The 23,312-nt window shown below is 37.6% G+C and overlaps 1 protein-coding gene, 2 long non-coding RNA genes, 1 other non-coding gene and 4 pseudogenes across 4 annotated transcripts; 5 read left to right on the top strand and 3 right to left on the bottom strand.

Annotated features, from left to right (window-relative positions):
* Positions 1-3,610: 3,610 nt before the first annotated feature.
* Positions 3,611-7,793, top strand: LOC125215322 (annotated as a pseudogene).
* Positions 7,794-8,799: 1,006 nt separating this feature from the next.
* On the bottom strand, positions 8,800-9,941 carry LOC125215472 (annotated as a pseudogene).
* Positions 9,942-11,109: 1,168 nt separating this feature from the next.
* On the bottom strand, positions 11,110-12,796 carry LOC125215473. Its single transcript, XR_007175267.1, has 5 exons — positions 12,712-12,796; positions 12,178-12,612; positions 11,836-11,929; positions 11,544-11,751; positions 11,110-11,150 (listed from the first exon to the last, which is right to left on the bottom strand). It is a non-coding gene; the product is annotated as an uncharacterized LOC125215473 (long non-coding RNA).
* On the top strand, positions 11,606-14,436 carry LOC125215468 (BTB/POZ domain-containing protein DOT3). Its single transcript, XM_048116891.1, is given in 8 exon segments — positions 11,606-11,742; positions 11,902-11,971; positions 12,202-12,697; positions 12,700-13,005; positions 13,008-13,098; positions 13,258-13,519; positions 13,594-13,722; positions 13,873-14,436. Coding segments are annotated over 8 exon segments (1,869 nt in total). The 3' UTR covers positions 14,251-14,436.
* Positions 14,437-15,572: 1,136 nt separating this feature from the next.
* LOC125215471 lies at positions 15,573-16,429 on the bottom strand (annotated as a pseudogene).
* Positions 16,430-16,616: 187 nt separating this feature from the next.
* On the top strand, positions 16,617-19,409 carry LOC125210481 (annotated as a pseudogene).
* A 105-nt stretch (positions 19,410-19,514) lies between these two features.
* On the top strand, positions 19,515-20,119 carry LOC125215474. The gene is made up of 3 exons (XR_007175268.1): positions 19,515-19,579; positions 19,757-19,842; positions 20,083-20,119. It is a non-coding gene; the product is annotated as an uncharacterized LOC125215474 (long non-coding RNA).
* Positions 20,120-21,745: 1,626 nt separating this feature from the next.
* TRNAR-ACG lies at positions 21,746-21,818 on the top strand. The gene has a single exon. It is a non-coding gene; the product is annotated as a tRNA-Arg (tRNA).
* Positions 21,819-23,312: the final 1,494 nt, after the last annotated feature.

Below are 23,312 nucleotides of genomic sequence, written 5' to 3'. Positions count from 1 at the left end.
AAACTTGCCTGCAATATATGCAAAACACACGAGAACAACCTGCAATGCATTTGCATTGTGATTAAAACACACTATAAACTTCATAGTATAATAAATAAATAAACTCATGCTCAATATATCAGATATGAATTCAATGTGATCACATGAAGCCATCAAATTTCCTTTTCCTACCTTAATCTTCATGTGAACTACTTTTTCTAGATTAAGTTAGATAGACTTAGTCATTTAAAAAAGCTTACTGAAACATATATGAACATTTGTTAGTGACGCGGGGACTCAAACCTCTTTTAACCATTTTCGGGTATTTTTTGATATCAGTGTCACTAGAAATATCTGTGACATGGGTAGTAGAGGGCTATGAGAAAGATGCTGAGAGAGAAATAATTAAGGGATGTCCAATAGAATGACTATTGTTAAAAGAAACGTTGACGTTGAAAGAGCCAACAATGTTATGAAGCAGTAGTATCACTGTCATAACTATGAAAAACATTTTTTATTGATGATCAAACACCGTAACACCAAATAAACTGGAGTATATAGTTCAGGGGTAGGAGTGTGATCAATTGCTAACTTTCTTAAGGTGCTAACTTGCTAACTATTCAACGCAGTGTATTAAAAATGTCAACACGATGACATTAAAATGTCAACACATAATTTTGTTGAACTTCAATAAAATATGCTGATATTATGTGTTGACATTTTGATGTCACCGTGTTGACATTTTTAATACATTGTATTGATGAGTTAGCAACTTAAATAGTTAGCAATATAACGCACCTCGTATAGTACTACTATATTTCTTTTTCTAACTATCCATAACTAATATTCATAATTTGAAATCTTATCATATTTTTTTTGAGCTTTTTAATCAGATAGCACGATGATGAAATTCAATATACATTACAAATAAATGAAGAGACAGAATTTTAAAATTAATTCCACTGATTTAGATAATAAATTTACAGGTTTGTGTTAAAAGGACAACACCTCTTAAAGTGACACCGTGACACTACTTATACAACAATATAATAAACGCTACACAACAATATTATAAACGCTACACAACAATCTATAGCTTGCTATATAGCGTGTTGGATATTGCTGGACAAGAAAAATTGTTGTATAGTGACAGTCTTTTTCAGATTTTTTCAGATTGCTGTACAACAAATTGTTGGCCGTCTTTTTCAGATTTTTTTTGCCACGTGGCAGCTTATTATTCGTCCACATGTACAAATAATTGGCTAGAAATGGTGGTATGGTGTTATTTTAAGGGGTAGTGGCACCCTAACATGTCCCTATTTACATATTTAACAGTACCAAAGTCCACTAGGTACGATTAATTATGCATTTTTTTCCCAAATACTCAATAATTGTGAAATGAATTAGACTACGTGAATCCTTATTTAAGTGGAGTATCAATCAATGATAATACATATTCATAGGCTAAAATTAACAGACTATATAATATTTGCAGAAAAAGTTTAATTTGTTGTGCCCAATAGACACCCATGTGATTATTGCTAAGCAATTTTAATAGCGATGGGTCCAAAATTTGATTTAATGAGGGGTTTATTATGACTGACTCGAAATTGAAAATAATATAATCAACATTATCAACCTAATATACGAAATAAATTACTACTACTATTTAAATGGTCGACTTATTTAAACTTGAACTAGTGCAAGGTGGACGTACTTGAATTCTCAAATAGTAACATACATTTGACACATGCTAATTGTGTATTTATTAAATTTTAATATTATTTGGCTTTTGTTGGGGATCGGTAGGAGAGCTGCCCATAGTTCCGAAACCGCCGGTTATGGTTCAGAACCGTCCGGTTCCGGTTTTTCAAACCGGAACCGAACAGCGAGGGTGTTTCGCGGTTCCGGTTCCGGTTCCAAAACCGTCGGTTTCGGTTCCGAATCGGCGGTTTTCCGGCATTTTTTACGGTTCTTCACTGTTCCGGCTTGGTTTCACAGTTTTCCGGTGATTTTTTGAGGTGCCGGTTTGGAACCACTCGGAAACCGGCGGTTCCGGACGGTTTCGGTTCGATAATTTTTTAACTTGAACTGAACCACGGTTAAAAAATCGACGGTTTTGGTTTTAAAGTTATGCAGGTTTAGAAAATTTTAGGTGGATGTGAATAAATATTTGCGATTGAGAAAAAGAAATGAAAAAATAGTAATGAAAATTTAGTAAGTAGAAACTGCATAAGTGGTTAGATGAAATAGATGGTAGCAAAGAGAAAGGAAGAAACTTAGGAAAGTGACCGAGGAAAAGCAATTTCAATTTCTTCATTGTTTATACAAAAAGGAAAAGAAGAAAAATGAGAAAGGAAAGAAATTGATGTTACAATTGTTATAGAATTTTTAAGTAGCATCCCCCGAAATGGTGGATTAGTTAATGAACTCTTTAGGGACAAATTACATCTTTCATAGCACTACTATGATACTTATATAATGGCTTGGCTGCTAGACGAATCAATTTAAATGAGGTAAAAGAATAGGGAAAAATTCGCCAAATAAGCACTGAGATGGAGATAATTTACTAATCGTCCACATCGTTTTAAACGATTTGCAGGTTATACCATTAGAATTAACAATTTCATATTTCTTGGATCTCACTATTCAATAATATTATTCCAACAATACTACATAAATAAACCTTATACTAATAATGTGACCTCAAAAATCAACTAACACCATTTTTTTTACCTTTTCTGTTAATCTCTCTTATTTTATTAATTGCAAATTACAAATTCATATAATTTCAAGACTTGTTATTTTTAATATCAAAGATAGTACAACTTACATAAGAATAATCACAGTAATATAGAAGCTAACAAAAAACAAACTTTAAACAAAAGCACAAAACAAGTTTGACATATCTATCTCCTTTAGCAATAAATACTATATCGATCTTGCAACATGCAATTGCAACATACTCCCTCCGTCTACGAATAGGAGTCCCATTTTTATCTGGCACGGGTTTTAAGAAATGATAAGAAAAGTGGGTGGAAGAAAGTTAGTGGAATAGAGGTCCCACTTGTATATATTAGTTTTAAATAATATGTGAGTGGAATGAGTTGGTGGGATGTGGAGTCTCTTTACCATTTATGGTAATTATGAATCGGGACTCTTATTCATGAACGAACTAAAATGGAAAAACGGGACTCCTATTCATGGACAGAGGGGGTATTCAAAGTTTCAAACAACGTCAATGCACCAAACTACTCAATCTCCTCAAATAAGAGCAGAATGAGCTAATAACCTCTAAAGCTAGAAAGAAAAACAACAATAAGCCAATAACAATAACTAAATCTTGAATTTTGTAAGTTCCGAGACAAACTATAATTTGGCAATATTTCATGAATATTCAGCAATTATTCCTTTGAAAAGTACAACTGGAAAATGAAATGTATTTTAATTTCTCAAAAACTAAGGAGCATATCTACAATTACTGTAAAGTCCATTACCATATTGCAAAAACTTAATCCTAAATTAAAAATTTCGCTGGATTTAAAATTACTTAAAATACCTACTGTATATGATTAAATCAAGAATAAATTGTGAATTTTAGCATAAAGCGTTAAAAATAAAGCAAAAGTAGTTCTTGTTAATCGCGTTTAAATTAACGCCGCCGCGTGGCCATCGCCGTATTAAACCCCAATTCTCAGATTTTCATCGCCGGAATCCTCGCTGATCCCGCGACCCCAACTTCGGCGGTCGAGATTATGGCGGCTACTAATCAGCTCAATGTCGAGGAGCGGCCGTCGTGGGGGTCGAGGAGCGTCGAGTGCTTCGAAAAACTCGAGCAAATCGGGGAAGGCACATACGGGTGATTCCAAAGCTTCTCCCTTTTTGTCTCTTTCTTTTTTCGTTTAATTGAATGAATTTTCGATTTTGAAAGTTGCGGTGATCAATTAATTCATCGGCTATTTGAAATATACGTGATTCTTTGTAGGGTTGGTATAATTGTGTTTAGGTATTCAATTTATCATCTCTCCTTAATTGTGATGGAGAGCAATTTATAGAATTTTGTTATCCCTCAATTAGCTACAGCAATTTCAAGATTTTTAATTTTTTTTTTCTCCCCTATATTGGTATGGCCATAGGGAGTTGTAGAATCACTGCTACTTGTTTTTTGCTGTTGCAAAGGAATTATTTTGGATGTGAAGGTGATATTTTCTCCTCCTTATAATACGACATTTATCGCGGTATTAGGATGATTTAGAAACAAATGGTGTTTTCTTTGATCTTGTGTCCTCTAGGTTATTGTATTTCCGTACATAAATCTTCGGTAGAAAGTAAACCTACCTGTAAGAGCTTCTATTTAGAAGCCTAAGTTGTTAGAATAGGTAGTCGTCCAACGAATAAATGTTTCGCTGCTGTGTATTCTTGGTCTTGTTGGTACTTGTGGGAAGCCTAATTGAATTGGATTTTCCTCTAGATTTTGAAGCAAGGTTGGAAAAGGTTATACTATTGGATAGGTGTACATCCTAGTTGAATTTGATGCGTTTAATACAACCTTGAATTGATCTATCAGGGATTTTTTTACACTCATGCTTTCATTTGCATGATATGAAAAAGGGCTTCTTGCAAGTATATTTACATGCCTCAAGAATTTGATTTCTTGTCTCATTTTATTTGGAGAATTATATATGGTTTGAGTATTATTAAGATGGGTTATGGTCTTATCCTGCTCTTTTATCGGCATTTAAAAAGAGTATATACACACATTCATGAAAGCCTTTGGTTCTTCGATGGTCTGAAACCATAACACATTACATGCACATCACACAGAACAATATTGTGAATACATAATGGTTAGTTAATAGTTTAACGTTATTGTCCCTAGAATAGACTGGAGCATTATAAATTGTTCAAGTAATGGAAATAATCTTTTTTAATATTTTAGTACTCAGATAAACTCAAATGTGATCTTCTAATGTGTTTGTTTGTGTATGTTCTGTTTCTTTTTTCCTTCCCCAGTCAAGTATATATGGCAAGAGAAAAGAGAACTGGAGAGATTGTTGCTTTGAAAAAGATACGGATGGATAATGAAAAAGAGGGGGTATAGCTCTTGACCTTAGTCATTGCCTATGTTTAAATTATTCTAAACTTGACATTAGAAATGCCAATGGTGCTTCTGGCTGGTTCTCAACATTTTCTTTCATGAAATATGTGACATATTTGCAATCCATTGCAGTTTCCCATCACTGCTATCCGAGAAATAAAAATTCTAAAGAAGCTACAACATGAAAATGTTATTCAGTTGAAAGAGATAGTGACATCTCCTGGTACTTTTTTCTTAAAATTAAGTTCTTACTTCTCCTGATATACCAATCCTCATTTCCAACTTGTTGTGGTTTCTTTATATAGGTCGGGAAACCAACGAGCAGGTGCAGCCAGGTAATAACCTAACTCTCTGCTCTTCGATGATGAGAGCTCCTCTTACTGAACACCAATATGGCACCTTTTTTTAATAATTGCAGACGCAGAGAACAATAAGTACAAGGGAAGCATTTATATGGTGTTTGAATACATGGATCACGACTTAACTGGCCTAGCAGATCGTCCTGGACTTAGATTTACTGTTCCCCAAATAAAAGTACTGCAAGCTTTCCTGAGATTTATATTATTAGCTCTTCCATGTTCAGTAAATTTTTTCCAGTGGAGAATCTAATGTATATTGTGTTTGCAGTGTTACATGAAGCAACTGCTCACAGGTCTTCATTACTGTCATGTTAATCAAGTGCTTCATAGGGATATAAAAGGTGTGAATGTGTGTTATTGGTATTATAAAAAACTAAAATTGTGTAAGTGGTCAAAATTTGATTCAACCTCATTGCAGGCTCCAATCTTCTCATTGACAACGAGGGAAACCTGAAACTTGCAGATTTTGGACTTGCACGTTCCTTTTCCAATGACATTAATGCTAATCTTACAAATCGGGTTATAACATTGTGGTACAGGTATAGCCTCTCTTCTTTGTCAAGCATAAGTCCGTTTAAGATTCTGGTTGTACTGATGATTCTGTTTGACCTCAATTTTATGCTGTTAATATGTAGACCTCCAGAGTTACTTCTTGGAGCTACAAAGTATGGTCCAGCTGTTGACATGTGGTCTGTGGGTTGTATCTTTGCTGAACTATTGTACGGAAAACCAATCTTACCAGGAAAGAATGAGGTTAGGGTTATCTGTGAACCTTGTGGCAAAGTTTCTTATGCTCATTATACTTTTTGTGACCTTGAAATTGTTTTGTGTTGATTGTTTGTATATGACCTTGCACAGTTGTACACAATACCCACGTAATATACGTATATATTTATAAAACTGTAATAAACCCGGCTTCCATTTGAACTAGGCTTCTTAATTAACTAGTATGGCAATGTCGAAGCCCGTCGTAGGAATATTTTGTTTTAGTGTGGATGGAAAAAGAATAGTATGACAGTTATTTTCTACCTCGTTTCCAAGTTATTTGGAGACACTGTCCACCTTTCCCAAGAAAGTTGATAAATAGGAGAAGAAACATGAGGAAGAAAATATGAAGGGGCGTGTCAACCTTTAGATGCCATCTCTCTTTCGGAAGTGATTCATACCTTTGAGTGATCATCAAAAGTCAACTAATATGTATCGGCGTTGCTGTTCAGAATAGAGTTGAGTTAAGACTTGAGTATGGCTTACCGACATTCTTTGGTGTTGTTTCATCATAGTTTTGCTGATTGGTTTAGTGAACATGTGTTTTTGAACTTATTATCTTTCTTATAACCACTCCTAATGCAGCCTGAACAGTTGAATAAAATATTTGAGCTTTGTGGAACCCCTGATGAGTTGATATGGCCCGGAGTTTCCAAGATCCCTTGGTATAACAAATTTAAGCCAACTCGTCCAATGAAAAAGCGGATCCGGGAGCTCTTTAGACAGTAAGTACTGAATCCAAGTTTTATTTATATGTTCTGTAATTTCCAAATGCTCTATTATTGTTTTATGTGTGCTGAACGATCATTTTCTATGCAGTTTCGACAGACATGCTTTGGATTTACTGGAGAAAATGCTAGTTCTTGATCCTGCACAGGTATCTTTCTCATCTAGTAGATTTCTTGATTGTACAGTTTGCCAAAATACGAATCATCACACGAGTTCCAGACAAAGAAGAAGAGACAGCAACAACGTCAGAATGAAGAAATCGCAAAACGGCAGAAGTTGCAGCATCCACAGCAACATGCTCGCTTGCCCCCCATCCAACAATCCGGACAGTCTCATCAACAGCACTGGAATGGCCCCGGTCATCAGATGAACAACAACTCTCAGATGGCCATATCTGGTGCACCCAGTCATCAGCAATATGGAAAGCCACGTGGCCCACCAGCAGGGCCCAGTAGGTATCCCCCAGGCGGGGCTGGAGGTGGTGGTGGTGGTGGTGGCTACTATCAAGATCGCGGAGGCCAGAGTGGAGGCTATAGTAGTGCCCCGTTCCCCTCACAGGGGCGAGGACCCCCACCATATCCTGGAAACACAGCCCCCTCAAACGGCCCCCGAGGAGCAGCTGGTGGATACGGGGCTCCTCCTAACTACTCACAAAGCGGCCAATACAACGGAAGGGGTCCAAATCCGATGGGTGGCAACAGAAACCAGCAGTATGGTTGGCAGCAATAGCAAGACAAGTAGCTGTTACTTCATAAACGCGTCACATACGAGGGGGAGGATCCGTTGCCTCCATTTGTTTCAAGGGGTTGCAGTTTTGCAAATTGTTACTAGGCTTTGTATATCTAGTTGTTTTTCTTGATTAATTGGTATAGAGTTTTGTCAAGAATGAGTGGATTTCAACATGTAACAGATCAATTTTAAATTAATAATGTTGTTAGATTAAGAACAGCTTTACATAGTTTCTGGGCTGAACACACTTGTCATATCTAAATGCATCTGCTGCTGTGGGCAAAACATATGTTTAGCTCTCTTACAACATCATGCATTGTTTGAAGCCCGATGGAGTATGAGATTTGCTATCCATAGGAGAGTTCAGGTCGAACGTCTCGCCACTGTTGCTTGTTGCTGCTCTAGTTCCCCAAGACATTGATCTTCGCTCTCTTGGGGCCATCCAAATTTGAACCACATGAGAACTTCGGATGGTTCTGAACAATGATGTAGACGTCATCGTACTTGGACTCTCTTTGTTCTTCATTGAAGAACGCCTGATGAGAAGACTTCTCGTGAATATTGTCAGCATTTTCTCAAGTTGGCCAGGTTTTCTGAAACAGTGTTGATGATACCATCATATTTGGCAACATCCATTTGGGCCCGCCTCGATGCATGCAAAGATTGTCCCCAGTCGCCTCACGCCCAGCTGGATTTGTTCGTGTTGTACATGTCAGCAATTCTTTCCTAAAACTTCTTCACCTTCTGACCGGAACTGACAACTGGTTCCCTGAAATGACGACGTAGCACCTAGCAACCACCTTCTTCATTCCCTTTGCCTTTGCCCTTGCCCCTCGCTTGTGAACCAGATCCGACACCCGGAGGGAGCTACTGGCTACATTGCTGATGCCTTAATTAATTTTATCTAAGCATGTCAAGAAATGTAAGTTTAAGCAAGCAACCAAACCAAAAATCAGCCTCTTGACTTTAATTTATTATGGATGTGGTGGTAACACAAACTCAATCTTGTGTATAATTCGATTTGGAGTAAATTAAAATAACACATATGTCAAAATCTTGTTATGTTTCATAAGTGTAAGCCAATCTGTTTTCCAAAAACCTGCACAACTCTGTATCCTCAATGAGAATTACCCCTACACAACAAACATTCAAGACTTCCAAACATTTTCACTTCTACCCATCCTAGCATGCGCACCCTCCGCCTTGCTGCTCATTTTGGCCCCCGTTTGCAGTCGCCTTCAAGTTCACATCCACCATATCATCATGCTTCCGGAGGAGAGCGCCTCCATCCCCGGCAGCGCTGCAGCTATCTTCCGGAATAGTGGCTGCCAACACACAATTTCATTCAAGGCATATATATTCAATTATGTTATACTCCTAACTAGATCATGATACCTTTATATTGAAACCGGCTTTAGCACTAGTCTCTACGAACATCACTTCGTATTCACGAGCCTTGATATCGCCTTCTTCAATCGAAACTTGGCTGCATATACCATATCAGTCATTTTATGTCTCGGATGACTTATCATGTTCGTTTCCTTACCGTTTTTCGACAAGATCGGTTTTATTTCCGACAAGGACGATGATCACATCACCACCACGTTCCGTTCTTACTTCCTCAATCCACTTGGAAGTGTTCAAAAATGACTGCCTATCTGCATATATATACATATAAGTTATTTTTTAATAATCAATCATGAAACATACAATTATGCAAAGTAAACCAAGAATTGCTTACTAGCAACATCGTAGGCAATCACAGCTACCAAGAATCCCTAATGTAGCTCGGAATTAGACTTCTAAATCTTTCTTGTCCAGCGGTATCCCTATAATTTATACGTCGCGTTTTAGTAATTTCTACGCCGTGTTTTATAATTATGTAGAAATGACATGATAGATGATCCATTGTTTTATAAAATCTTCATTACAATTTAAATAAACATCCATTACCAAAGCTGCAAGCGAACCGTTCGATCTTCTAGGTACATTGTTTTGGACAAGAAATCTATTCCAATTGTAGCCTACATGCATATATATAAAAATCACATCAAAACAATTTATAAATAAAAACATACAAATTTAATTATGTCACCACCATCGCTAGTGCATGATTTATAAAATTTTGACATTACATATCAAATGGATGTGGAATTTGTGTATATACCTGATAGGTTGTATCTAATTTATCGACATGAAACGGGTGATGATGCTGGTTTTTCCGACCGACTGATCGCCCAAAACACGAGCTTGTATTTTGCTAATGGTGACACCACCGCCATTACTCTCCTCTCTACAATACAACAATATGAATGTTGATGACGATGATGAATACGAGATCTGGATCAAGATGGAGAAATTTAAGGAGAGAGAACAATGTGACAACGTAGAATGGGTGGATGAATGGTCTGTTTTTTGTGAAACGAGTTTTACACGTACAACAAATGCTCTTTTTGTAAGTAGCATTTCATTTTCAATTTCAATGTTATTCATGACATATGTTTGTGGCTATTGATGCTTACTCAATTATGTTACTTATATTTTCTTCGTATCTAATTAATGCATTATATCATCAAGAAAAAATCAATATTATATTCCAACACTCATGGATGGTATTTATAGAAATATTGATTAATACCACGATCTTAATCAATACTGACTTACCATTCAAATTCAGATTACCATAATCGAGACACCTTTGAAAGTTTTTAAGATATCATATAGCTTGATGATAGCTGAATATAACTAATTTGGACAAAAGAATATCTGTTTGGTTTACAAACTAAAATTTCGTTATATCACATCGAATCTAATTTGGACAAAAGAATATTTCAGAAACCTGGTGCCATCGAAACTCTGGATCCAAATCTCATCCAAATAGTACTGGGTTGGGATTGCGCATATGGAAGAAAGAGAAAAAATATTTATTTAAAAATTATATTATCGTGGATTAAAAGAAGCTCATGTATAAGATGCTCTTAAGCACTGATATGTTAATAGGTCTATCACTTACACCATGGCTTAACATTGTTTTTCCTAAATTTGGCTCCAAAATATAGACTTTGTTTTTTGTAGTGTGTGCATTCTTTGGTTATAAAAGTGTCCACAATAGTTTGGCCACTTCAAGGCCAAGTCACATTTTTGTCCACAGCCAAAAAAAAAAAAACTTGTCCACCTCAATAGTAGACAAATCCAGTCACAAATCACATTATTTTTTTCGGTTGTTGGCAAACGCACATTATTTTATCTCAAATCACACATTATTTTATCCCAAAAAAACCGAAAAAATCAAACACAAAAAAGTTTTTGCGGCAGCGCGGCCACCGGAGTCCGGCAATAGTGAGCCGGGCTGGGCCGCGGCGCCCTCCATGAGCCGTGTCCTAGTTGGCCCGCCCATGTCCACCACCCCCGCCGTGGCCCTCCGTTTCCTCAGCTATAGGGAGCCGCGCTCCCTATTGTGGATGCTCTAAGTGGTCAAAACTTGTGACCATCTCATATTGAAGACACAAATCACTATAGTTAGTAGAATAAAACTAAGGGGTATTCGGTTGCAAGATTAAATCTCATGATTAAATATGTATTATGTTTGGTTCATAAGATTGAACCCTACAACTTAATCTTACCTAATAGTACTACTATAGTAGTATTCACTAAGCCACCCAAATATGAATGAGACTCGTCACAACTCAGACGCAACATTCCTTGTGTCCATACAAACACATTTTGGTCCCTTTTAGTCCAAAATCTAAGTGACACTGAATCTTATGAACCTGTTCAAGAAATCCCACCTCAACAACCTCCTTTAATGGCACAACTTCCTTCATCCACAAACTTCCTTCTCACACATTAACTCACTCCTTGCCCCACTCCTTCAACTTACTCACCTCTTTGTCGATAAAACACGATAAGCATCATCACTAGTGGGTGCAGCAACGGCCGAAAGAAGATGGAAATTTCTACGGAACAGACCCTAGCAAGCAACTCGGATGGTATCACCTCAGAAGAGGACCGGCGGGTAATAGTTCCCTCAAAATTCATTGCAGAAGGAGCAGACTCTGGTTTTGAGAAGAAAGAACATTCATGGTAACCTCTCTGTGATCCCATTATTCTCATCAGACACAGAAACAGCATGAATATAACTGTGATTAGATCTACCCAACCGTTTTATACTCTTACACATATTTGCTGCTCAACATGTTTCATCCACGGCTCTAACTCAGCCACGTGGTTCTACTTGCGCAGGCTTGCCATGTCTCAGATTCCAACAGATCTGTCAATTCAAGTTCAAGAAATCACCTTCTACGTTCACAAGGTACTTTACACAGACAACATATTTGCAACTAGACAAGTAGATAATAGAAAAAAACACCATGCTTCAAAGCTTTTTTTAAAATAACAAAACTCCAAAACTCAAGCAAATATGGTAATTGCAAGTAATGAAAGCGAAAAATCATGAAGACGTCAACCAAAAAGAATAGAATTACAATGGCAATAAGCATTTTCATGATTGAATGTTACCTCATCAATACCTTCCTGAAACAGTATCCACTGATCTCCAAGTGCGGCTACTTCAGCCGAATAGAGCTCCGGCCCCAGATTTCAGATGCATGCTGCGATCTCAAGCTTGATAACTTTCCTGGTGGTGCAGAAACATTTGAAATCATATTGAAATTCTGCTACGGCCTCCCTATAAGTTTGAACGTAAGTAACGTAGCAGCCCTAAGATGTGCATCAGAGTTTCTTGAAATGACAGAGGCACTGGAAGATGGAAACCTGATCTCCAAGACTGAAGCTTTCTTTACATTTGTAGTCCTCTCTTCATGGGGAGACTCCATTGCCGTCCTCAAATCATGTGAAACACTGTCCCCGTGGACAGAGAACCTTCAAATTGTCCGAAGATGCTGCGACACAATAGCTTGGAAGATTACCGGAGAAACCTCAACAATAGGAGGGCTAGCAAATGGGGAAAAGTGGTGGTTCAATGATGTGAGCACTCTACGAATAGACTACTTCACGAGGATCATAACAGGACTCAAGGCAAAAGGGTGAAACCTGAGATTATTGGTTCATGTATCATCCAATACAAGGAGTACTGGTTGCCAAGTACAGAGCCTGAGAGAGAAGCAGCTGGGAGCACTAACTATGGACGACGCGAGATGCAATGGAAAATCATAAGTGGAAGAAAGCAGGAAGAGGACATTGGACCAACAAAGGAGCAGCGGTTGATGGTGGAGAGCCTAGTAAGCTTACTACCTCCGGAGAAAGAAGCAGTCCCTTGTAAGTTCCTTCTGAAGATGCTAAAGATGGCATTACTCTACTCGGCATCCCCAGCAATAGTTTCAGAGCTTGAAAACGAGCTGGTTTGGTGTTAGAAGGTGCAGATGTGAATGATCTTCTAATACCTAGTTATGCAGCAGGTGATCAAGGGAAGCTGGTAGAGTAAGTCACCGCCTGCTCCAATTCTCATTAAATTTTCAAATATAACAGGCTAAATGCAATCTTTTACCAAGTATTGGTAGCAACTGAGCCCAGTAAACAGGTTAATTATGATTTATCTTTTGACATATTGGCTCTTGCATAATTATCTGGTTGCTACAGTTCCACTGAAGAAAAAACTATGCACAACACAGAGATTGTGCAGAGGATTTTGGAATATTTTTTGATGTATGAACAGCAGCAGCTGCAACAACAGCATTCTGGACCATTGGCCATAAGCAAACTTCTAGACAGCTACCTAGCAGAAATTGCAAGAGATCCTAAGCTTCCAGTTACCAAGTTTCTGTTTTTAGCTCAGTCCTTGCCAGAAAATGCTCGGACAAGTGATGACGGCCTCTACAGAGCCATTGACACCTATCTCAAGGTTATCTACCATACAATTACTCCCCATGTTAAAACTCTCATCAAATAAACTGAGAATCAGTATTTTCTTTACAGACTCACCCATCACTACCAGATCACGAACGAAGGAGGCTATGCAAAGTCATGAATTGTGGGAAGCTTTCACTAGATGCATGTGCACATGCAGCACAAAATGATAGGCTGCCACTGAGAACCATGATTGAGGTAAATTTACATAATTTTCTTCAGCTACAAACACTTTTGATAAGTACTACAGCTCATCAGATATAGCAAACAAAACCATATTGAAGTCTACTATATATGCATTTGCACCTCAATATTTGTATGTATGACTGACAAAGAGATGGCACCCAGGTCTTATTCGCAGAGCAAATGAAAATAAGAGCGGCTATACAAGGAAGTGGTCAGACAGAAACTGCTGATAAATCGGATCTGGAGAGTAATGCATCAGCAACAAACAAAGAAGTCAACACCCTCAAAATAGAACTTGAGAAAGTGAAATTGCAAATGAGTGAACTGCAAAGTGATCGCTCAGAGTTACAGCAACAATATAAAAAGCAGAAACCCAAACAAAGGAACTCATCAGCTTGGAAAGTTGGGTGGCGGAAAATCAGAAAGTCTGCTCTTTTCAGTTTGAAAGCAGACGAGGAAGAAACTGATGAGAGCCGAAACAGACCTAAACAAACTCGCAGAAGTGGCTTACTCCGCAGGCGCAGGCAATCAGTATCATGAAATCATTAAATATATTTTCCCCAAACCTCCAGAACAGTCAGTACTAGAAATGGCAATTCATTTATAGCCAACTGGTTTAGTTAGGTTCACTAATAACTAGATAATGCCAAAGCTTGTAATTGTATTCCATGAGTTGTAAAATATTATAAGACTTAAACAGTAAGGCAAGATACTTTCGGTATTTCATGTTCTGACTCAAATATGAGTAATCTCCGATGGCTACCTCTCCAAATATGTTTCATCCATAGCATGCATCAGGTTGTAGATTGCTGTCCAAGGAAGAACTACGCAAATCCTGATGCAGCTTAGTTCCTAATTGTGTTGTGTCTAGACTCTAGAGAAGAGTTAAGAGAGTCGAACTAAGCACCCTACATGACCCTAAAACTACATCTAAGTTTATCCTTGCTCGGTAAACCGCACCCGCATGATACTGATGCTTGTTCCTCACATATTCAACACATTTCATCATAGGTTAACATGTTCACAACAACACATTTCATTAAAAATTAGTTGCTTGATGTTTAAACCCAAGCCATCACAAAAGTAATTCAAACTTACAGGCCTATAACATAAAACGTGGCATTCCAAGTTCATTTACACTTTGACTGAAAACGTGAGGGAATAAAATAAAGTTGAATAACTGAGTAAAACATAAAAGAAAGTTAAACAAGGTCTCTTGCATCTAGTGCCTTATATAAACTGCATGAGTTTGCATGAGTTTTTAATAGCTCTTCAGAAGGGCAGATTCAGAAACCAAACTTCCAAGTTAAGCTACTTCATTATTTTCATAGACACTTTACTGTACATTTTCTTCACATTTGATGAATACTAAAATCAGAGACAATGTAACAATGGAAGTCCAAAAGTTGATACATTTCTTATACCTCGTTTTTACCACTATTTAGTTTTGATAATCTGGATCAGCGGTCTTCCATATTTTACAAGTGACAGTAGTGTTGCTTGTAGTATGAACCAACAATGTAAATGCCACTTAAATTTGAGACACAGAATGTGTAATTATCTGTTCTTGTCTAATTTAAGTTAGAATTGCATCTGGTATAAAGGTCTTCAATGGAATATGTTTGGCTAAACTTTCAAATGTTGGAAAATGACATAGAACAGCCGTCACTTGAATTTTGAAGATCAATGTTCTAGCTTGTTGCAGGTAAACTTAGTAAAAATTTAACATCAAAACATTCCAGTACGAATTATGACGAAAACAGTTGAGGCAAATGAAACTTATTTCATGAACACTATTACATATATCAAAACAGAATCAGTAGTTCATATTCCTAAGAAATTGAAGGAAAACGAAAGGGGGAAAAATTTAATCCTGCGCACTTTAAAAACCCCATATAGAAATTCTGACAAACAATAGAAGAAACGGAATCCCTATGCTACATTGTGCCAAAGACTAGTAGCATCCTATATTTCTCCTTATACTAAACCTTGAGAGCAAATAAAACACATTACCTCCTCCCAAAAGAGGTCATGCTGCTCCATGGAAACTTCACCTGAGCTCCGTCAGCCGCCTTCTGATCTGCGCCCTTCCTGCGACGCCCAAACGTCTGCCCCTCCGGCGTCTTATACCTCCGATTATCCCGCGCAGAGTCGAGCCAGTGCGACTTCTTCACAGCTTCCGGATCTTCGACAATGCTCGATTTCGACTGCTTCGTCTTCCTCTTCCTCTCCTCCTCGAAAACCCGGGAAATTTGGGGAAAAAGCTCCGGATTGATCGATAGCGGGCTCCGAAGCGTGACGTAAGCCTTCTTGTAATCAGGCCTCGCGATCACTATCCCGCCGTATTTTTTCTTCTTTCCTCCATATTAAGCGTCTGCACTTTCTCCACCTCGAATCCGTACAACGACTCCAGGACCCTCTTAATCTCGATCTGCGAAAAATTGATAGAAACATCAGTTAGAGAAACGAATTTTCCCTTTTTAGAGTTGGAATTAGATACCTTAGAAGCTGAGGGGATTGTCTTCAGCGCAATTTCAGTAATATTGGTAAAAGATGAGGGCATGAGAAGTTTGATTGGAAGATTCGCGAAGTTTACAATTCTTCTCCCCAGTCGGCTTCCCATTTTTTTCAGCTGAGACGTTTTTCAACAGAGAAGCTTTAGGTCTCTCAGCAATGGCGGATTTCTGCTTCGCGAAATGAAGTGTGAGTGGAAGGGTTTATACTGGGCTTTTTATGTTACTACTTGTGATTGGGCCGTTTTGCGCTTTTAAAAGCGCTTAATGTTTACGCGTTTTTACTTGAAATTAAATCGAGCAAAGAAAAAACCGTATATACACTCCCGTCTCTGCAACTCCACCACCACCGAATCTGCCGCGCTGCCATCTCCGCCTCCGGCCACCGACTTTTTTCTCTCTGTCTGCTGTCTTCTCTAATTTCACAAGGTATCAGGTGCTTTCTCAATCTATTGTAAAAATTCATGAATTGTTTTCTTTCACTAACCTACAATTCTTACTTATCAGTAGAGGTTGAGCTTTTTAGACTGGTGTTATAAATGCGAAATTAATTTCCATAAAATTAATTTTTGAAATGACATGTTTGAATGGTAAACAGCTTGCTCTCAATTAGGTTTATTTTGACGAATGTTATACACCAGTATATTAAGCTTGAGTGGTTTTGTTGTCATTGTTCAGCTTTTGATTCAAAACTACATGAATCGGACATAGACGGTGATTGCGGAAGACAGTCATTGTTGGATTGAATTTGAAGAAGTAGAGAAATCGTTGCTTTGTCATCTAAATATACAGATACATAAGCTCAAGTAGGAGAATTACATTGGTCAGACAAGATGCCGCAAGTGAGGATTGTGGCTAGAAACTTTATGGATATGGTGGCATCCTTGCCTCCGGTGAAACTTGACAAGCTGTATGAAAATTCATTCATATGCGAAGCCATCTTGAGGTTATATTCTTACACACTATATCTGCTTAATATGTTCTATTTCATATTTGTTAAATCTTCGAATGATGTTGCTTTCGAGATCCATATGAACTAGAATTGTTGGTGCTATTCAAATATGTTTGATAGATGACCATAGTGAAGTTGATACTAATGCTTTTAATGGAGAATAGAGCATGGGTAAGAGACGGAGGGGTGGAGAGAGGATGCAAATCTAACCTTTTCAAAAGCTTTCAATACCTGCAAACTCTACTAGCCTTCAAAAGGAATCAAGGTTGTTTTCTGATTTAAATCTTGTTTGAACATTTCTGACCATTGAACTTTCAAAGACTATTTCCAATGTGACATGTCTACCACCTTTGGTCTAAAGCCTTGCTGTTGTTCCATGAGATCCCAAATTCATTTCTATACATAGGTTGTGTCACATGCATGCCCAACTTGCATGACTTTTTCCTGGAATTATTTGTGACTGCTTTGGTTGATTGAGTCTTTTATGTTTGAGCTCATTGATTAACCTTTTCAGTCTGTAAATTCAGTTATAAGTTGTCATGGTTCTGCGGATTTTACTATTAATATTGATTTTTCCTACTCTTCCACTCAGATCTTTGCCTCCACTAGCAAAGTATGTGCTGCAGCTTCTGTATATAGAGGGTCCAGTATCTGCAAAGTGGCTGGAAGAATGGGTTCTTGCTGACGGTGCCTCAAGCATAAAGTAGCTATAGACAGGCTGATTCAGCTGAGAGTCCTGACTGAAACTGTTGAACGGTAATATAGATATGTTCTCATTGTTATTTTCAATTTTATACTTAACTAGTTAGATTCTAGAAGTGCCTTGGCTTCAGATCAAATGTATTTAACTTTGCTTCGATCATCCTCAAGCATTATTTGGATTTCCTTTTTCCGGTCCTGTGGCAGGAAGAAAGAAGCTACTTACCTATTTAATCCGCCATTTCAGCGAAATCTCCAGAAGCACATACTGCGTGGGTAAGCTTTTAAGTTTTAAACGAACTGCCTTTGTTTTATGCTTATATAAATTCTGAACATGGTAGACTCTTTGGATCCACAGTGGAGTTTCACCTAGGAACCAATGCCGCAAACGTCACTGTGAGGCTTCCCAGTACAGAGGAATTAGATGCCTATGCTGTCGAACAGTGGGAGGTGTGGGTTTTTGCTTATGTCTTGACAGTTGTCTCTGTTGTCATGCACTAATGCTCAGTGGATTATGTGGTAACTTACTGCTAAATTATCATAACCTCATAGATGGCATTCATTCTTGTTAAGTATTTTATGTTACTTGAAAGCTTTGTTGAATGCATTGCATGGGGTCCATTTAGACGATTTTTCCATTCTATGTCAATCTGTTGACCACTCATATTATGACTAACAAATTTGTGGAAAACCAGTTGTTTTTGCTGCACCTAATAAACTCTACCGAAGTGGAAAGGTCGATGAACATAAGCTCCTCAATGATGAAAGTGTTCCAGCATGGTCTTCTCAGTCAAAAGTACCCAATACTCACGTTTTCATTAGTCTTCATATTTTACATCTTATTGTATGAAATATTAGCATTGGTTTCAGAGATGATAAGGAACCTCAAGATTGACGGAGAGCGGCTTCCAGTTTCTGGTACGAGCTAAATAGATTTACGTGGGGTTACTTGATGAAGCTATAATTGACAAATGCATGTAACAGCTGATGGACACGAATGCACAACTTTGTACATAATTAGAGAATATATAACTAACTGTGAGGTATGTGGGTTATATTCTCTTTTTTTGTCTTTGGACCTGCATGATTCACCAATTTAAATGATATAATTCCAGTAGTTCTTATAAAAAGTTGTTTGGATGTTATCAATTTCTGCAGGAACAAGGTGTGGATACAGCTGACCTTATATCATTCCTGTTGGAGCTCAGTTTTCATGTTATGGGAAAGGTAATAGGTTGAGATTGTTTATGCTGTTATTCGTAATTATACTAGTGCTACAAACATGTCTAGTACTTCAAACAAAACCTATATATGCCAGATATTAGTTTACTTTTATCATTTTTTAAAAATTCAAGGATTCTCTAAGGTTTTGTGAATTCAGTTGATCGTCCAATTCCCTACAACCGAAAGTAAATGCTACAGAAAATGCAGCAGGTTCTGAATAAATGTTATCATTTTTGCAGGCATATAACCTAAACACTTTGTCAGATATACAGAGGACCATAGTAAAGGATCTTGTTGATTTGGATTGGTAAAGCTCCAGCAGGTTGTCCCTTTGTTTATTTTGTTGTTTTTGTCGGAGTTTAGCTCCCACTGATCTTCTGTAATTCCCGTTGGTTCAGGGCAGGAAGGAGAGTTGGTTATTCCTACTAAACTAGCTACCAATCTCTCCATTAGCCTAGCAGATACGGCAACCAGAAAACAGGTGTGTTTCTGAGGATTTGCTGTTTGATACAATTGACCATCTTTGAATTCAGAAGATATCCTAGTCTGATTATGTATTCGCATATTATTCAAGGAGTGATACAGATCAAAATCCTACTTTACAGTGCTGAAGTTGCTGTAACATTTTCCTTCCCTTGTTCTTTTTGAATTTTATCAGGGCTTTGTTGTCGTGGAAACAAACTTTCGGTTGTACGCATATTCAACATCTAAATTGCATGTTGAGATCTTGCGCTTGTTTGCAAGGTGTGCCATCCTCTTATCCTTCTTTCATATTAGTAAAGCTTACCATCAGGTCAAGTTTTCTTTTTGCAAATAATTTGCTTTGGTGCTCCCTTCTTCACCTTGATTTTCTGAAAAGTGAATTACATTTCTTTTCTTAAAAAGTTATCTCAGAGATATTGTTTGAAATGATCAAATCCATTCTTGCAAAATGCTGGTGTTTTTCACTTTCAATTGATTGTAGTCTTGCGCTGCAATTTACAGGGTCGAATACCAGCTACCTAACCTTATTGTTGGCGCTTATCAACAAAGAGAGCTTGTATAAAGCATTTCTAAATGGCATTACCGCTGAGCAGGTAAGTATCACCTTCTAATATGCTATTTAGTCATCTTGCTATTTACAATTCAAGCTCTTTCGTATCGTTTTTCTTATATTATTGGGTTTTCATGTTTAGATAAGCAGTAGATATATCTTGCCTGCTTATGTTGTCATTTGAAACGATTCACAAAAAGGGTGAATCCCAATAATTTTGATAATAGTACTTATATACCAATACTATAGGAAAGATGACAGGCCATGTATCCTTAATAACATAATAATTACCGAAGAAACTCAAGCAGATCATATTGGTAATTAGCCATTTACTTGTGCCTCTTTGTCACTAATCTTCGGATCAACTTAAATTCTTCGATGATTTGAGAATCTTATTCAGTGTATTCTACCATTTTCGCTCTCTCATTTTTCTCACATGGTGAATGCAGATAGTGTCGCTTTTCCAGCAGAATGCTCATCCTCGAGTCGCGGAGAAGATACCTACTGTGCCCGAAAATGTCACTGATCAGGTATTTGATTTTCTCTGTATCATGTTCAGCTATATTATTCATGAAATTTTTAATTTTATTTTGGTAACAGATTAGGTTATGGGAAGCAGATTTGAATAGAGTGGAGATGACGCCAGCACATCTTTATGATGAATTCCCATCAAGGGTATGTAGTAGCTTTTTGCACAAACACAAACACGAACAGGCATTCTCATACATTTATCCTACCCTTACTAGTACTACTACTACTACTCATGGCCTTCATCTTCCAGGACGTTTTCGAAGCCGCCTGCGATCTTTGCACAGAATACGGGTTTACTGGGAAAACTCAAGAAGATGCGGCTCTGCGCCAAGGGAGAAATCTTCACGCAGATGAAAGAATTCCTGCGCCGGCAGAAGCAATAGTTACTCTATAGAAACTTCAACTGGGAAATTTCTTCATCCCAAAATCCAAGGAAGCTGGGGATCTCACAATTAAAAATACATGCTTCCTTCCATGTCTATTTATTTCCAGTAAACAGTTCACACCAATTTTAACGCTAAATTTAGTTGTAAGAAGTCAAGAAACACCAAAAATATAACACAATTGTGCAAAATATTGCAGTTTAATTAGCAAAAACAAACATGTATTCTATACACAGCTTATTTTATTTGGAAACATTATACTCCCTTTATCTTCCATTAAATATCTCATTTCACTTTTATTTTCGGTGTTCGACCATTCTAGTTGCTTCACTAACTCATTCCATTCACATTTTATTACTCCCTCTGTTTACAAGAATGAGTTTTTTTTTTTATGTAAAGTCAACACATTTCTCCACACCTATTTACCTCTCTTACTTTGTTCTCTCTTCATCTCTCTAACTTTTTCATTTTCTACTTTATTCTCCCTTTACTTAACTCACCTAACACAATTTTCTTAATCTTCGGTTAAAGGAACGCTCTCATTACTATGGAACGGGGGAGTATAAAACAATACCACGAATTTTTTTATCCACTTTACTTAATAAAAATTAACAAGTGCAATAATTTGGATGGTTGCCAGTGGCTTTCAATGTACTAGAATTGTTAAATATAAATATTACTAGAACCAAAACAACAACTTGACTCTGTGGCCCAATGGATAAGGCGCTGGTCTACGGAACCAGAGATTCTGGGTTCGATCCCCAGCAGAGTCGAACTAACTTATTCAAATCTTTTTCAATTTTTACTTTATTTTTAACTTGTTTACACTTCTTCATTTACTTTTGTATGTCACGAAAATCTCAAATCTATTCTCTTTGTTACAAGAAAAACACATTAATATTAGTGCTGGCATGAAATCGTTTTGTTTCGGTAGAAAAAATAAATAAGCAGGTCGAGGTGTCAAAAATTAGCTAACATGGCTCATCGGAAGTTTACATGGACTCTTCCTTCACATAATTAACAAATTTCGCAAACCATTACGATATAACGTAAAATATACTATAGTAACTCTCTTTTAAAGTTACATGGAATGGATCATTAACATCCCATGATTAGAGAAACACAAGTCAAACATAATCCTAAGACAACACTTGCTACAACATCATTACCTGACAGAGATCGATCTTTTCGCCAAGGCGATGGCCCAGAAACGAACAAACCCACAAGTTATATCAAACAAAAGCGATGTTTACCACCGGGTGGTTTCCTGACACCACCAAAATAGTCTCTAGACTCAGCCTTGCCCCCAAAAGTTTCTTTTCCGCCATTTCTTTCAATTTGGGCCCACCCAACGGCTTCTGCTGATCCGGAGGAACGCCTCCCTTGAAAATTTTTTTTTCCTGTCATCTCTAAACTTCTGGTCGTGAATTTTTTTTTGACGATTTCACCACTGGTTCGTCTCCGAATAGTATGTTGCTCTGACCCTGCAGGCTGCCAGTATGCAAAAAAAATGAAATTTTTGGGGCAGAGACAAAAATTTTTATGATGGAATACAAAAATACAACACCACGTGAAACAGACAGAAGGGGGAGTCCTGGGTTCTCCCATATCTTTGTTTTCCCCTTTTTCCAGTAGCCCGGCAGATGACGAGTGGGGCTTCGGAAGGAGGGCCAAAAAAGCAGTACCACTCGTTCCTTCATTTGGCATCCGAGATTAGCTTCCTAGTCTGGCTCTCCGAATCACTTTCTGTCGTCCCCCCAGCTCACGCTCTTTTCCACCCCAGGGACAGTGGTTGCCTTTTCAGGTGAAATCTCCTTCTTTTGGGAAAGGAAAACTGACTTATCCCATTGCATTCAGTATTTAAAAAAGAAACATTTTCAAGAAAAAAAAAGCCAATTCAACTCCTGATGCATGCTCTGAAAAAAATTTTCAACATTCGAATACCCCACAATGCATATGGTTCGGTTATTGAAAATTTCCATCAGATACTCCAGATTCTGTTGAACCATCTTCACTGTCACCCAAATATTTTCTACCATTCATTCCTTCAGTTTATAGCGGGGCAAGGCTTCCAGAAGCAGCAATAATAGTGAGGTTAGCTAATCAACAACAAAAAATTTGGGAATTATGAGGAAAGGCATACACTGCGGAAAATCTCAAGAGACAGAAAGAAAATTTTAAATATAGTTCAACATTACAGAACTTCATACACAATATTTTTACACCCAAATCCTCTTAAACCTATCCAAACAAATCCTTAAAAAAAA

This window comes from Salvia hispanica, chromosome 3 (assembly GCF_023119035.1).
Source record: "Salvia hispanica cultivar TCC Black 2014 chromosome 3, UniMelb_Shisp_WGS_1.0, whole genome shotgun sequence".
In the NCBI taxonomy this organism is placed as follows: Eukaryota; Viridiplantae; Streptophyta; class Magnoliopsida; order Lamiales; family Lamiaceae; genus Salvia; species Salvia hispanica.
This window is presented reverse-complemented; position numbering and strand designations above follow the sequence as displayed.